The 13504-nt window shown below is 31.9% G+C and overlaps 2 protein-coding genes across 12 annotated transcripts; both read left to right on the plus strand.

The window, feature by feature from the left end:
- The first annotated feature begins 24 nt into the window (after positions 1 to 24).
- On the plus strand, positions 25 to 5498 carry LOC131949217 (uncharacterized). Of its 11 annotated transcripts, none has more exons than XM_059311019.1 (6): positions 25 to 117; positions 233 to 538; positions 1205 to 1671; positions 1958 to 2232; positions 2538 to 2658; positions 2756 to 5498. In XM_059311019.1, exons 3-6 carry the CDS (start codon positions 1365 to 1367, stop codon positions 4060 to 4062), a joined length of 2010 nt encoding a protein of 669 aa, XP_059167002.1. In that variant the 5' UTR covers positions 25 to 117; positions 233 to 538; positions 1205 to 1364; the 3' UTR covers positions 4063 to 5498. The 11 variants fall into 11 exon arrangements, with proteins under 11 accessions (XP_059167002.1, XP_059167003.1, XP_059166998.1 ...); XM_059311020.1 differs by having other exon boundaries at positions 36 to 117; positions 256 to 538; XM_059311015.1 differs by having other exon boundaries at positions 42 to 538.
- Positions 5499 to 8794: 3296 nt separating this feature from the next.
- On the plus strand, positions 8795 to 13185 carry LOC131949215 (ERI1 exoribonuclease 3). Its single transcript, XM_059311011.1, has 7 exons — positions 8795 to 9269; positions 10665 to 10781; positions 10994 to 11053; positions 11539 to 11630; positions 12376 to 12448; positions 12580 to 12676; positions 12950 to 13185. The coding sequence occupies exons 1-7, from the start codon at positions 8847 to 8849 to the stop codon at positions 13036 to 13038; spliced, it is 951 nt and encodes a 316-aa protein (XP_059166994.1). The 5' UTR covers positions 8795 to 8846; the 3' UTR covers positions 13039 to 13185.
- The last annotated feature ends 319 nt before the right edge of the window (positions 13186 to 13504 follow it).

The following is a 13504-nucleotide window of genomic DNA, read 5'->3' on the forward strand; positions in this document are numbered from 1 at the left end:
TCTCAATGTTATGTTAATTCATGACGTCATTCTGGCTGTGTTGTTGTTTTCAATGTTTTGGTTTTGAGCTGCAACTAGTCTAGTTATTACTGGCACTGCATATAAATACATCTCCCTGTTCGTTTATTTCGGCAAAAATAACGCAGCTAAATGTTGCATTTTCTTAAAATAATGAAAGATTTACAGTACTTTTAAATATACGATGTATTAATTAGATCTTTATGTTTTACAGCCAGTTAAACTTTCTCTACGCAGTTGAGTAAATAAAAAAAAAAGGCCTCGTTCAAGCTTGACACTGACTGACAGAGTTGTTACTGAGCGCACAAGTACAATACTATGATTGTTTTGGCTGGTGATCGTGTAGTGATATGCGACGTTCTTTATAAAACTAGGATATTAAACTGTTTTAGTATTAAGTATATTTGATGACATTTTGTTGCGGCACTATTAAATTTAGTCGTTTAGCTAAAATTGTTGATTGTTTTTAACGTGTGAAAACAGCTGCTGTGCCAGCAGCTCAGCTGATAGATCTCTGCAGGTTTGACAACCAAATCATTTGTGATTTATGCGACCGATACTTGTATTTGTCCTTCTAATTAAAATCAGATGATTAAATTAACAATCATTAGAAGTAGATTTAGATCATAAAGGTATTTCACCTGACAAACATTCCAACTATTATATAAATAAATAAATATAACAAAGAACTGTATTTTTATGACCTTTCTATTTATAGCACACAAAACTGCGTGTTCTTAATTAAAAAATAAGACAAGCAAAAAGTTGTTTGCTTTGCTAGATCCAATACAAATGTCCTAGATTTCCAGATCTAGATAATTTTAATTAAAAACTTAACCAATAAAAAAAAAAGCTATCCCATTTCCCCATTATATTCAGTTATTCTGCAGTAGGTCTATAAGTATAATCTATATTATATACTATTATATACTTAAAATACTTCAGTTCATAATTTTCTATACGTTGAAGTGTGTAATACTAACCATTAATAGACTTATAGGCCAATGGCTTATAGAATTGAATATAGGCCTAGAGTATAATATTATTTAATATTATTAAGTTAAATATTAAGTATCTAACTTCTAAGGCTAGAGTAGAACAATCTACTTCTGTTGGTCAATGTCTTTGGATTACATGATCTTTGTTGAGTTTTAAAGTGCTGTTTTACATTTTTTTTGTTGGGTAGGCTTATAACTATATGAACATTACTTTTCAAAATCATGAGCACTTGTTTGAATTCCTTTTAAAATAATTTCAACCATCAAATTCAGGACATGTATCAAACTTTAATCCTCAAGCCGATTTAGTTGGAATTTGGCTTTCCTCTCTACATTGCAACAAATATCATGGGTGGTGCAGTTAGTTCAGGTCAAGATAATGATGAACTGATTGACAATCTTAAAGAAGCAGAATACATCAAAACAGATGAAGTGGAACGTGTTTTCCGCATTGTAGATCGTGCACATTACTATTTGGAGGAATGCAGGGAAAATGCATACAAAGATCTTGCATGGAAGAGTGGAACCTTGCACTTGTCTGCGCCTTGTATTTATTCAGAGGTGATGGAGGCTTTGGAATTAAAAGAAGGTCTTTCATTTTTAAATCTTGGGAGCGGAACAGGATATCTCAACACAATGGTTGGATTAATGCTAGGTAACTGTGTATTAAACTATTTATTAACTAATTTAAATCAGATATGTAAGTCACAACCGAAAAAGCAGATTGAAAGTCACATATCTATCATTTTGCTAGCTTCAGAATAATTCCACACAGGAAGGCAAATGGCAGTTAGATTTAGGGCCTACATTCATCTTTTGTTACCATGCCATCTGGTTATTATTTTTGGGTTTACAGATTTACAAATCAATTGTTCCCCCTCAGCTCTAAGTAAAGTAACATTGTAACAAGAAATATGAAAAAAATATTTTTGTTCTTTCAGGTCCGTATGGTGTAAACCATGGAATAGAGCTACACTCTGACAATGTTCAATACGCCATTGAAAAACTTGAAAGCTTCATCAAAACCAGTAAAAGATTTGATGATATTGAATTATGTGAACCGAAATTTGTTGTTGGAAATTGTCTTAATCTAGCGCCTGAAAACAGATTGTATGATCGGGTGTACTGTGGTGCAGCCTGCCCACCAGAGCTCAAAGACACAATTCAAAACCTGATCAAAGTCAATGGAATCTTGGTCATCCCTGTTGGAGATCAGGTGTGTAACAAAGTTGAAACTTTCCTATTAATTACAATTGGATCTTGCTGTGCCTATGGTTTTCATTTTGATTTTTCAATTTTCTTTTAGAGCATCCCTATACTTTCTTACTGATACATTTTCCGACATTATTTTTGCATGCCCAAAAAAATCTCTTAATACCATTTAAACAGTTTACAATAATATAAAATATAGTCTAGTTAAATTATTTTGGTTAGTAGTTTTGCAAACTTTTAAAACATGTATTTTAAATATAATTATATTTAATGAAAGATGCTAGAAAATTTTTCTTTAATCTTTTCCAGCTGTTAAAAATAAAACGAATCAGCGAAAAAGATTTTGTCTCTGATAATGTGTTGCCTGTTTCATTTGCGTCTCTAGTTCAGCCAACTCAGGCTCAGAATAGTGAAAGTTCTATTCTACTTCGTAAGTAAATGTATATATATATATGGTGAAATAATTTTCTTTACAGTGCTGCTGAAACTTTTAAAAATTGCTTTTTGGTTGTTTTTTTTACTTTCAGCTGAAGTTTCACCTCTGTCTTTACAGTTGATATGTCGGGTTGTTATTCGAAATGCTATTAGGCTTACATTTGATTTTAACCTTCCTGAATCTACTGGTAGCAAAAGGAAATCTCTCAGGCAGACAAGGTTTTTTAACCATGAAAGTGGGCGGTATCCCCTTAATATCTTACCAACTGCTCGTGGCTTGATGATAATGGGAGCATTTAACCACAGCGATGATGATGATGACGACGACGACGATGAAGATTACCCACATAGTGATGATGATCTTTTGGATCAACAACTTCAGCATCATGCCACAGAGATCAGAATGGCTAGGGAGAGAGCCAAACAGGCAATACTGGATGTGGACTCTGATCTCTCTGAAGCAGAGGAAGCTGATTTCATTCAAAAAGATAATTCTCAGTCCAATGACATTAATGGAAATAAAGATGATTTAGATATTCTCTCAAATGGACCAGTTGATATCCCAGAATCTATGGATAGTGAGAATGGGAATGCAGGGGGTAATGGTAAGAAGATAAATGCAAAAGAAAAACCTGGAGTTAGTGGAACAAAAATTCAACCCGGTAAAGGAAAATCTGTGGTGGAAAGGCCCACCAGAGCTAAGAGATTCTCATACCATAATCCTTATGAAAGAATAACAGACAGAATATTAAATATAATGGGTTCGGAAAAAGATGATCCATCAACCCTGGTTGGAGTCAAGTCTAAGGCCCCACTACCACCATGTAAACGGAGCACTTCATTGTCTTCTGATGATGATGTTGTGGCCCCAAAACTTGGCACTAACTCGCCAGCGATTCTTGTGACTGCCTCCACTTCTACCACTTCCTCACCTCAGGCTATATCAACATCATACAGCACAAGCGCGGACACATCAGAAACCTCAGGTTTTGGTTCACTGGGCGATGACACTCTTCATGTTGGGTCCCAACTCTCTGGGCTGGGGTCATTCAAAGATGACATGGAGACCATTTCGACAGATGTGGCATCATCCTCGTCTGTAGGAGACTATGGAAACAAACGCACCACATGGCCCAGGTCTTCAAAAGGGGAGCACACTCTTGAAAATGATAAAGCAAGCAATGATGAGGATGACAGCCTTGATGCAGGATGGATGGATATTGATGATGAGGATAGTGATGGAAGTGAAAAGAAGCCTTCAACTACTTGTAAAGAAAAAGTAGTACATGCAGAAAGCCATGCCTCCACTGCCCCAGATTTCACATTGTATTTGAAAGAGAAGGTGAATACATTACCCATTCCTACAAAACTAAAAGAATTCCTTCTTTACTACAGGTAATTTAGTTACTGTTTTTTTTACACCTTGGTGTACTATTGAGCAGCTTATGTTGTTGTACATATCCAATTGTAAAAGCAGCATCAAGTCAGTCTTTTTTTTTTTTTAATTTTTTTTTTCAAATTATTATTTTTAAAAACTTACCTTTCAGCATTGCAGTAAGTTATTCTTTTCTTAAAACATTAAACCCGTTACTATGAGTGAGCCAATTTCTTGTTTTGAACATGGAATGTTTCTTTCTAAATAAAATATATAAAGTACCAGTTTTACAAAAGGCTAACAAAGTAGGCCCACACTGAATACTTCTATATATATATATTTTTTTTTTGCAAATGATTTTCAAAAATCACACAGCAATAATAATACTCTGTCATGAAAACTCTTTCCTTTGTGTATTTAACTTCAATTCTTTCATTTTGCTGTGAATTATAAGAAGTGGTGATCATAAAATGTTTTATATTTGTGATTTTAATTTTCATGTCTTATCATAATCTTTTGACCTGTGTATTGAAATACTACTATATAGTAATTTCATACTTTAATGCAGTCAGTACTTGTTGTATTGGTTAAGATTTAGTATTCAGTTTAAATTGCTTGAATGTTTTCACTAAATTTTGTAAATTACTAATACATAAATAACATTTCTTTCAATATATAAGATGTTAGGCTTTTGATATAATTTAACAATCACCTCCCTCACTTTGTTGCTTTGCGTAGGTTATTTTGAATTTGTTGTTCCATATCTCATTATGTGAAATATGGTGTGATGTGAATTACATTTTTGAAAATTCTCTTTTTAAATGTACTTATTTAAACACAAAATTGGCTAACTATCTAAAATCAAGCTTGACCAGAGATTTTTTGGTTTAAATTGCACTATTTTACTGATACTTTTTATTAACTGTGTCTTACTTTTGCTGAAAAAGTAGTTAAAAATGTAGCATACAATATTATTCTTTCATGTTTTCTACTTTATGATTTTCTTTTCATATTTCAAGTTACATGTCACTCAAGAAAAGTTTATTTCAAAATGATATAAAGTTATGTGTGTTTTGTTTTTGAAAATATCTCTATATTTTTTCAAATTAAATATTGTTTACAAGAATTCTCTCCCCTCATCTTTACTGCTGTTGTGTTTTGTAGGCACTTAACAAAACCAGTAATAAAATACTTTTAATTAGTGTTTGCCAATGCAAACCATGTAAATATGTAAAAATTTAATTCTTTCAAAAAAGTCTTTCAAAATATTAAAAATAATCAATTATGTAACAAAACAAAAACTCCAGTTCACAATGTGGCTAATGAAAATAACATGATAAAATGTAAAAAGAAAATACCTGTATTCAGCTGTACACAAAAAGCGCCATAAAAGCTTTTCCTGTGTGCTCTTATATGAAAATTCTGAATACAGTTTTCATTCTGAATTCAAATAGACAAAACTCTCTCTGACATTTGACTTTTATTGATGTTTTATTTTTAACATCATTTATGTGATTTTTTTGTCTTCGTCATTTTGTATCAATGATGATTTATTTAAATTGCATTTTATTGTCATTAGAACGGCGAAATTTGTCATAACATTTAAAATGCTATATTACCTATGTTTATGACAGTATTTTCTGGCATTACATTTTATTATATACACAGAATGCTGCCTATCTTATTTCCCATTTTGTTTTTTTTCTAATGCATTTTAAAAAGTTGATTTTGATTTGTGTTGTTTGCCTTTCAATTAATTGAATTCATTCATTTATTGTAACTGATCTTCTTTGTTAAGTTTTTCCCTATATTTTTTAAATACAATTTTGACAGAAAGGTAAGTTTATATATTAAGGTTTAGATTTGGTGCCAGTTTTCAAGTTACTGTAAAGTAACAAATTTTAGTTGCAAACACATCTGATAAAGAACAGAGTAGTGAATTTTATACTAGATTTTATTAAGATCTCTGGTATAGTAAGCCCACATTTAAAAAAAATAGATTTAAATTTTACATGAGTCTTTGATTAATAAGGTAATCATTTGCTGATGTTTTCCTGTATTTTAAAAACAACTTAAGTGTCATTACATACAGTATTAAAAACTATAGCAAGACTATAATAGAATGATTTAGCATATTAAGTTTATAAACATAAGAATAGTTCCCTCAAAAATATATGCAAAGCTGAAAGCTTAGCATTCCTCAACTGAAACAGCCTGTGAAACAGCATTTTTATGTAGAGCCAGTTCTAAGTTTATTGATGTGGTTATCACACCAAAAGAAAATCAATTTTAAAAAATTCTGATATCTTTAAAGATTGATGCATAGGTCAAACATAATTTAAGTGATCCATATTTATGCATTAAGCTACTACTGTTGCTTTCCTCTTGTTCTTAGCTGGAGCAATTTTATAGATCTACATTTCTTTGTGCTTTTTTCCCCACCTTATTTATCTGTTGATTCAGAATAGACAGCTTTGTTATAATTTTTTATAATAACTACCCTTAGAAATATAATTTATTTATGTGTTTTTCAAGTTCATTCATGTATCTTAAAGTTAACAGTAAATATACAAGGATGCTATAATTCAGGATAGGTGTTGTGTAGTTAGCTGTAGATTTCATAATCATGGTGTTGGGAAATGTGTTTCAGCTTTTCTAACAGAACAAAGAGGGTTTAAGGCTATTATTTTGTTTCAAGTTTTGTTAAAATGTAGTTTGGTGATTTAATGTGTGATAACCATGCAGTTGTTGGGATTTCATTAATAATTTGTTAATAAATAACCAAGATTCAATAAATACAGTTTTTAAGTGTAAATTGCCTCTGTTTTGTTCATTTTGATTCATTAACCCCTTGAAGCATGACAAGTAAATACTTTATAGTTTTTAAAATGCTTTAGATTGAATATTTTTATAATTTTATGTTAGTCAAGTAAAATTTTATTAATCAAATATTGCAAAGGTTTTGGGTTTTTTCAAAAAATGGAAGAAAACTACATCTAACTTATTAAGTAAAAAATATTCTCATGAAATTATTTTGGCAGGGCTAATCTTAGTTATATTTTGTTACTAATAATAAGATTTAAAATTTTGTGTATGTCAAAATATACAAGTTAGCTAAAACTTTTTTGCTTATTACTGCATAAATTATTCTTGTTAAAATATTGCTGTTTTTCTGTGGAATGCACTTTTTTTTGTATAATTTGTTTTGTAATAACTATTTTGTGGATTTGGCATCTTTCTTTTTATAAAATTATAACAATTACAAGAAACAAAATAATAATGGATTTTCTAAATGCATTAGATGACCTATTAAATTTCATTCTAAAAATGACACTTAATATTTTAAAATGATGTTTGAACTTAAAAATCATTGGCAGGTAGCTTGCACATGTAGACCTCTTGTATAGAGACTGTATATTTGTCAATATTGTTTTCTTTTATTTCTAGTTGTATAAAGCAAACAATAAAATTTGACAAAAAGTAAAGTGGATGTTTTCTTTTAATGTACTGCTTTGACTGATTTATATGCAGATTTATTAAAACTAACAACTGGTTTGATTTATTTTTTTATGAACCATAAGGCCATTCATAGACATAAGTAATAAAGTACTGTTAAAAGATGATATTTTTCCTGAATGTTCATGAATCAAAATGCATTCACATATGCCAGTAGTTTAAAGAACATTAAGAAAGTAAGGTTTTTTTTTTTGGAAATAATTGTTTTAATAAAATTCTTGTTGCCTAGGGAGCTCAGTTTATGGTGGGAGCTAAATTGTGGGGAGTGCAAGATAGTGCTTAATGTGTGATTGGCGCTAATATTTGAAAATAACTTGATTTTTCCAGGGATAATAAATGCAAGTTACTGAACAGTGTGGGCTTGATGTTCTGATGGTGCTTAATCTGAAACATCTTAAGTAGATCTAATAAAATAAAGCGGGAGTGATCACGTAAAAAAATTGCGCTCCTAATGATTGTTGAAAAATGTGTGCATAGCTGGAAAATGTGTGCTTTATACATTAAACATTGACTAATTAAAAAAAATGTTAATTATATCTAGTTCACGCAAATAAAATGTCACAATGCTTTCGGTTACCGGAAATCGTTCAAAGGCTGCTATAAAACTACACATTTAATAAATGATATAATAGTAATATCCAAACATGAAATTTCGTCAACGTTACTGAAACGGTACTCAAGTTATCGTGCTCACAGACAGACAGACACACGGACAGAATAAGTATCATTTATTTATATTGATAATCTATATATCGTATTATTAGAAAAAATAAATTTCTGATTACCCCCTCCATTCCCCTCTCCCTTACACTAACATAGCCCAGTTTTTTTCCGACTCAAAGAAGACGCGTAAAACGCCAACATTTTGATGAATCTGGATTTAGAATTTTTGCCCGATTGTAATAAGTCCCTTATATTTCGCATATGATGAAGTACTGAGATGTAAAACTGAATTTTGTCAAAATTTCGTGCGGTTTTGTGCACGATTTCAATATTTCCTCTGTACTCTGTATACGAGAAAGTATAAAGATAACTATTTAAGGCCTAAGGTTGCACCACGAAAATGCAACACCGGTAGGCATTTATCCTTGACCTTCCTAGATTTGTTTTTAGAATTTTAAACCAATCAGAATCCGACTACTTTCTGTCCTTTAGCCTAGGTCTAGCTACAACTTTCTGAATGACTAGTCTAGGCCCTATCTAATGATTATTATTGATATACCACGGTTACCCTAAATAAACATAGACCCAGATCTACAAAATAGTTGAAAAGGCGATCGTTATTGCATAATATGTGTTCACTAACATTGCAGCATAATTTTAAAAGACGTTTTTGTACTTATAAATTAGATCTTTTACGAAAAGCTAAGTTAAGCACGGCTTGTAAACAGTTATTTTTGTTAACACAGACTCAGACAAAATATCAAGAAACTTTTCTTGGTCCCAAACAAACGTTTCAATATTGTCACTGTAGTCTTATTCATACGGATCATTCTTCAAACACATTTTGTTTGCCTAAACAAAAGGATAGGCCTTCTTATTCTTATAGATCTAGTAAATTTTATGGTAGTTACAGTATTAATAAAATAATGGCATCTTCTGAAAAAACGCATCATCAAGATATAAAAGGAACAGAATTTAAACAGAATTACGACTATTTTCTTGTACTTGACTTTGAGGCAACATGTGATGATAAAATTCAACCCAACCCTCAGGTGACTTTTATTTTATGTTAAAAACGTTGTTAAATATAGACCTAATAATGTGTTAATAATTGTTAAGTTTAGTATACTACAAACTAAAAATCTAAATAGTTTAATAGTAATAATAGCCTCTAACTCTGAAGTCTGTTATAGTTATAGAAAGTGGCGTAGCGAGCAGTGTTTCTTCCAGACTTTTTTCTCCGGGGGGGGGGGGGGGGGGCACTTGAAATTTTCGGGGGGGGGGGGGGGGGGGGCGGTAGACTTTCTTCAGGGGGGGGGGGGGCGGACACTGTTAAAAGTATATATTTTCTATATTTTCTATATAAATTATATAAATTTCATTTTGTCCGGGGGGGGGGGGCAAAGCCCCCTTGAAGAGATGCCTGGAAGAAACTCTGGTAGCGAGGTCGGGTGTCACCCGGTGCGGCACTTAATAGTATCACCCCCCAGAGGCGTAGCGACCCTTCCCGGGGACAAACTTTCAAATTTTCGATTTGCACCCTCTCAAACTTTCGATTTGCACCCCCCTCAAGTTTTCGATTCGCACCCCTCCTCAAACTGTCGATTTGCACCCCCACTCAAGTTTTTCTCTATATATTTTGCTATGTCACCCGGTGCGGTCCGCACCCCCGCCCCCCCCCCCCCCCCGGTACGCCTCTGGTTATAGATCTAGTCTATTTTATCATTTATGGCATATGGTGCTAGCAGTGTTTCTTCCAGACTTTTTTCTCCAGGGGGGGGGGGGGGGTAGACTTTCTTCGGGGGGGGGCGGACACTGTAAAAAGTATATATTTTCTATATAAATGATATAAATTTCATTTCGTTCGGGGGGGGCTAAGCGCCCCCGAGGGCCCCCCCACATTGCGGGGTCTGGCGGCACTGTAGTTCCGCCCCTGGTTTGAAGTCTTCAGCAAAGCTTGTCTTTAAAATTCAAGTGTGGAAAAAAATTGCAAGTACTCCAACTCGACATTCTGATTATGTGGGGGATAAATGCAAGACAAAAATGTAACATGACTGGTTGTTTTCACGCCATTCTAGCAATTATTTACAGTCTCAACATTTTGTGTTTCATGTCTTGAATTTATTCTTGCCCTCAATAGTTCGTTATATGTTAAAACTTGTAAATAGATACTCCAATTATAAAAGTGATTTTTCAAAAAAGGGCTGACACATTTAAAATAATTGTCAATCAATAGTTAACTTATGGAATTATCTGGTTATTGTTAAGGTTGTATTGGTATTATTATTGCTAGCCATTATTTTAATAATTAATATAATGTTCCTTGCTCAGTTGGCTTTATACATAGCACCTAAAATTGCATTATGCATCTTTGTATAATTTGGAAATATATCTGTACAATCACATTCTTATATTTCAATTTCAAACAACACTTTTTATTATTACAGGAAATAATTGAATTTCCAGTGTTAAAAGTGAATGCAAGAACACTGAAGATTGAATCTGAGTTTCACAAGTATGTTGCGCCACAGTTTCACCCAAGAATCACTCCTTTTTGCTCTGAGGTATTCACTACTCATCAGGAAATTTTATTTAATTTGATTTTTTTAAAAACAAATTTACTCTAAAAATTGAATCTTGTTGTATATTAAAATTGCAAATTTACTCTAAAAATTGCATCTTGTTTTATATTAAAATTTGATTTTATAGCTGTTTTAACAATGTTAGTTTCTTTGACCAAGATAACTTCAATTCATCCTTTTTTTGTTTTGTTTAGTTAACAGGAATTATTCAATCAATGGTTGACAATCAACTACATCTACCTGAGGTTTTACAGGTATTTTATAAATTCATTAATTAATTTTAAAATAGTTGACTTATTTGTCCTACTCTATTTGTTTTCCAAAATTAAAATAGTGTGTAAGATCTGTCTTTAAAATCTGCCAAAATTAACCCTAATTCTATTACATAATTACAAATATTGTTTAATGCCTATTTATTTTACAAAACGTAATTTAAAGTTAAATTGATTGAAAACTGCTCATTCATCTTGCTGTTTAACGTTTGCTTTTAATTGATGATAGAGTTTGTTTTACTCAAGTCACAAATGAAGCATTAACTTAAACTAAGAGAATTAATAGAAATACTTTTTGTTATAGAACTCTATGAAACAAGCGTTCTGCACATTTTTGTTGGATGTACTTACTCATAAGTGAAAAGTATTTAGTTTAAAACAAAAGTTATATGTTGTATTATAGTTCTATAATATGGTCTTAGAAATAAATAATTCACAAATGTAAGAAATGTTTTTTTTTTAAATAGAGTTTTCACCATTGGATGGAAAATGAAGGTTTATTAAATCCTGATGTTAGAAGCATTTTTGTTACTTGTGGTGACTGGGATCTAAAATCCATGTATGTATACTACATAATTAGACATTAAAGATGATAAAAATGTATATATTTTTATTTAAATACTGTATTTAAATATTATTCAGAAATCTCAGTTAAAAAGTATTTTAAACCTTTTCCCCTAAAGGGTTTTAATATGACTCATTTAGCCTCAGGGGACAATGGATGCACCCAGAAAGGTGCAATCCTTTTTTTGGGTTGCGTACTTGGGCATCAGGTGAAGAGATCATAAGTTGCCCATAATTCTTCTCTTGAACTTGCAAGTATAGTCCAAAACAATACAAGGCACTACCTTTGTTACCAACTCAGTTAAAGCTCCAGAAAGGGATCTAGAATTATACCCCTACTGTCTAAGGTGCTCTGCTCCTGGTTTTTTGAAGATATGAAAGGCAGCTTTTTTATTTTGGACTCTTCGCTCCTGAATACACTGTTGTAACAAGCATCAAATGCTAGGGGGTCCAAACTTGGGACTTTAGGGTTAGCAATATTGTTCTCACACAACCATAAACACTGCCCACAGAAGGTTTAATACATGTTACAACTTTTAAAGAATGTGGGAGGCAATGTCTTTCGCAGTAAAAATAAATACAACTACCACAGGTCCGATTAGTTTTACATATTGGATTAAGCAGGATCTTAAACTTTAAGGTTAACTGTGATAGTCATTGATTTTTTTTGTGTATGTTCTTGCATTTACATAAATATACACATTTTAGAAAATGAGTGACCACTTTCTCTTCTTGTTTAGGTTACCTAAACAGTGTGCTGTGTTGGATTTATTAGCTCGGCCATATTTTTCACAGTGGATTAATATTAAAAAGGTAACTATTGTGAATGGTTTCCATTGTATAATTTTTAAAAGATACATTATCTAAACTTGATTTATCTGAGCACAGTGATTTGCTTATAATTATTGAAATCCATATTTTTACACAAACCTTTTCATTTCCAGTCCTATGCTGATGTCACTGGCACATTCCCTAAGGGTATGATGGTAATGTTGAACAATTTGAATTTAAAACACATTGGCAGGCATCACAGTGGAATAGGTAGAATTTTTATTTTATATTGCTTTTCTTGAAAATATGCATTTTATTATTTTAAAACCACCACTTCATTTAATTAATTTCTAACAAATTTGTAAATATATATTTCATTTATAATTTAAAAATTCATTTATATAAAAAACAAACAGATTGTTAACAATAAAACCTTTTGTGTATGTAAGCTAAAAGTAATATTTCAGAATAATTCTAAGTATAAACTAACTGTTCTGTAAAACTACCATTTTAACTGCAATGTTTTTTTTCTCTGTGTTACAGATGATTGCCGGAACATAGCCAATGTATTAATAGCATTATTAAAAAAGGGTTATGTTTTCAAGAAAAACGGCAGCATTGGAAGATTTTAAGCACATTTACAGAAAAATCAAACCTATCATACACTGTTTGCCATACTCGCTCATCATGTGTGATAGTAAAAAAAAATGTTATTATTTACTTATGATTGAAGTACAGTATTGAATGTAATTAAATAAACTCATTTCATACCAGTTCCATTATTGAAAAAAACTTTTTTTTGTATCACAATTTTAAGACTTCTTTCCATTAATATTCCAAATGGCAATAATTTACACCCTTATTGCAAATTTGGTATTTAATGATGCTACCCACTTGCAGATTTTTTATTCCAATTAAAGATTGTGTTCTGGGCATTATTTAAAACTGAAGAGAAAGTGAATTTTTAGCAGTACTGGTAACAGTGTTTCTTCCACTTTTTTTCTCGGGGGGGGGGGGGGGGGGGGGGGGGGGGGGGGGGGGGGACGGGACACTGTCAAAAGTACATATTTTCTATATAAATTTCATTTCGTTGGGGGG

Source organism: Physella acuta, unplaced genomic scaffold (genome assembly GCF_028476545.2).
Source record: "Physella acuta isolate Inbredline_101_S28 unplaced genomic scaffold, ASM2847654v3 ptg000677l, whole genome shotgun sequence".
Classification (NCBI taxonomy): Eukaryota; Metazoa; Mollusca; class Gastropoda; family Physidae; genus Physella; species Physella acuta.

Bases quoted from the DNA above. Each gene is read 5' to 3' on its own strand.
- LOC131949217 (XM_059311019.1), top strand. From the start codon at position 1,365: ATGGGTGGTGCAGTTAGTTCAGGTCAAGATAATGATGAACTGATTGAC. The intron at 2,233-2,537 runs GTGTGTAACAAA...AATCTTTTCCAG, and splicing joins TCATCCCTGTTGGAGATCAG to CTGTTAAAAATAAAACGAAT. The intron at 2,659-2,755 runs GTAAGTAAATGT...TTTTACTTTCAG, and splicing joins TGAAAGTTCTATTCTACTTC to CTGAAGTTTCACCTCTGTCT.
- LOC131949215 (XM_059311011.1), top strand. From the start codon at position 8,847: ATGTGTTCACTAACATTGCAGCATAATTTTAAAAGACGTTTTTGTACT. The intron at 9,270-10,664 runs GTGACTTTTATT...TTATTATTACAG, and splicing joins AAATTCAACCCAACCCTCAG to GAAATAATTGAATTTCCAGT. The intron at 11,631-12,375 runs GTATGTATACTA...CTTCTTGTTTAG, and splicing joins GACTGGGATCTAAAATCCAT to GTTACCTAAACAGTGTGCTG.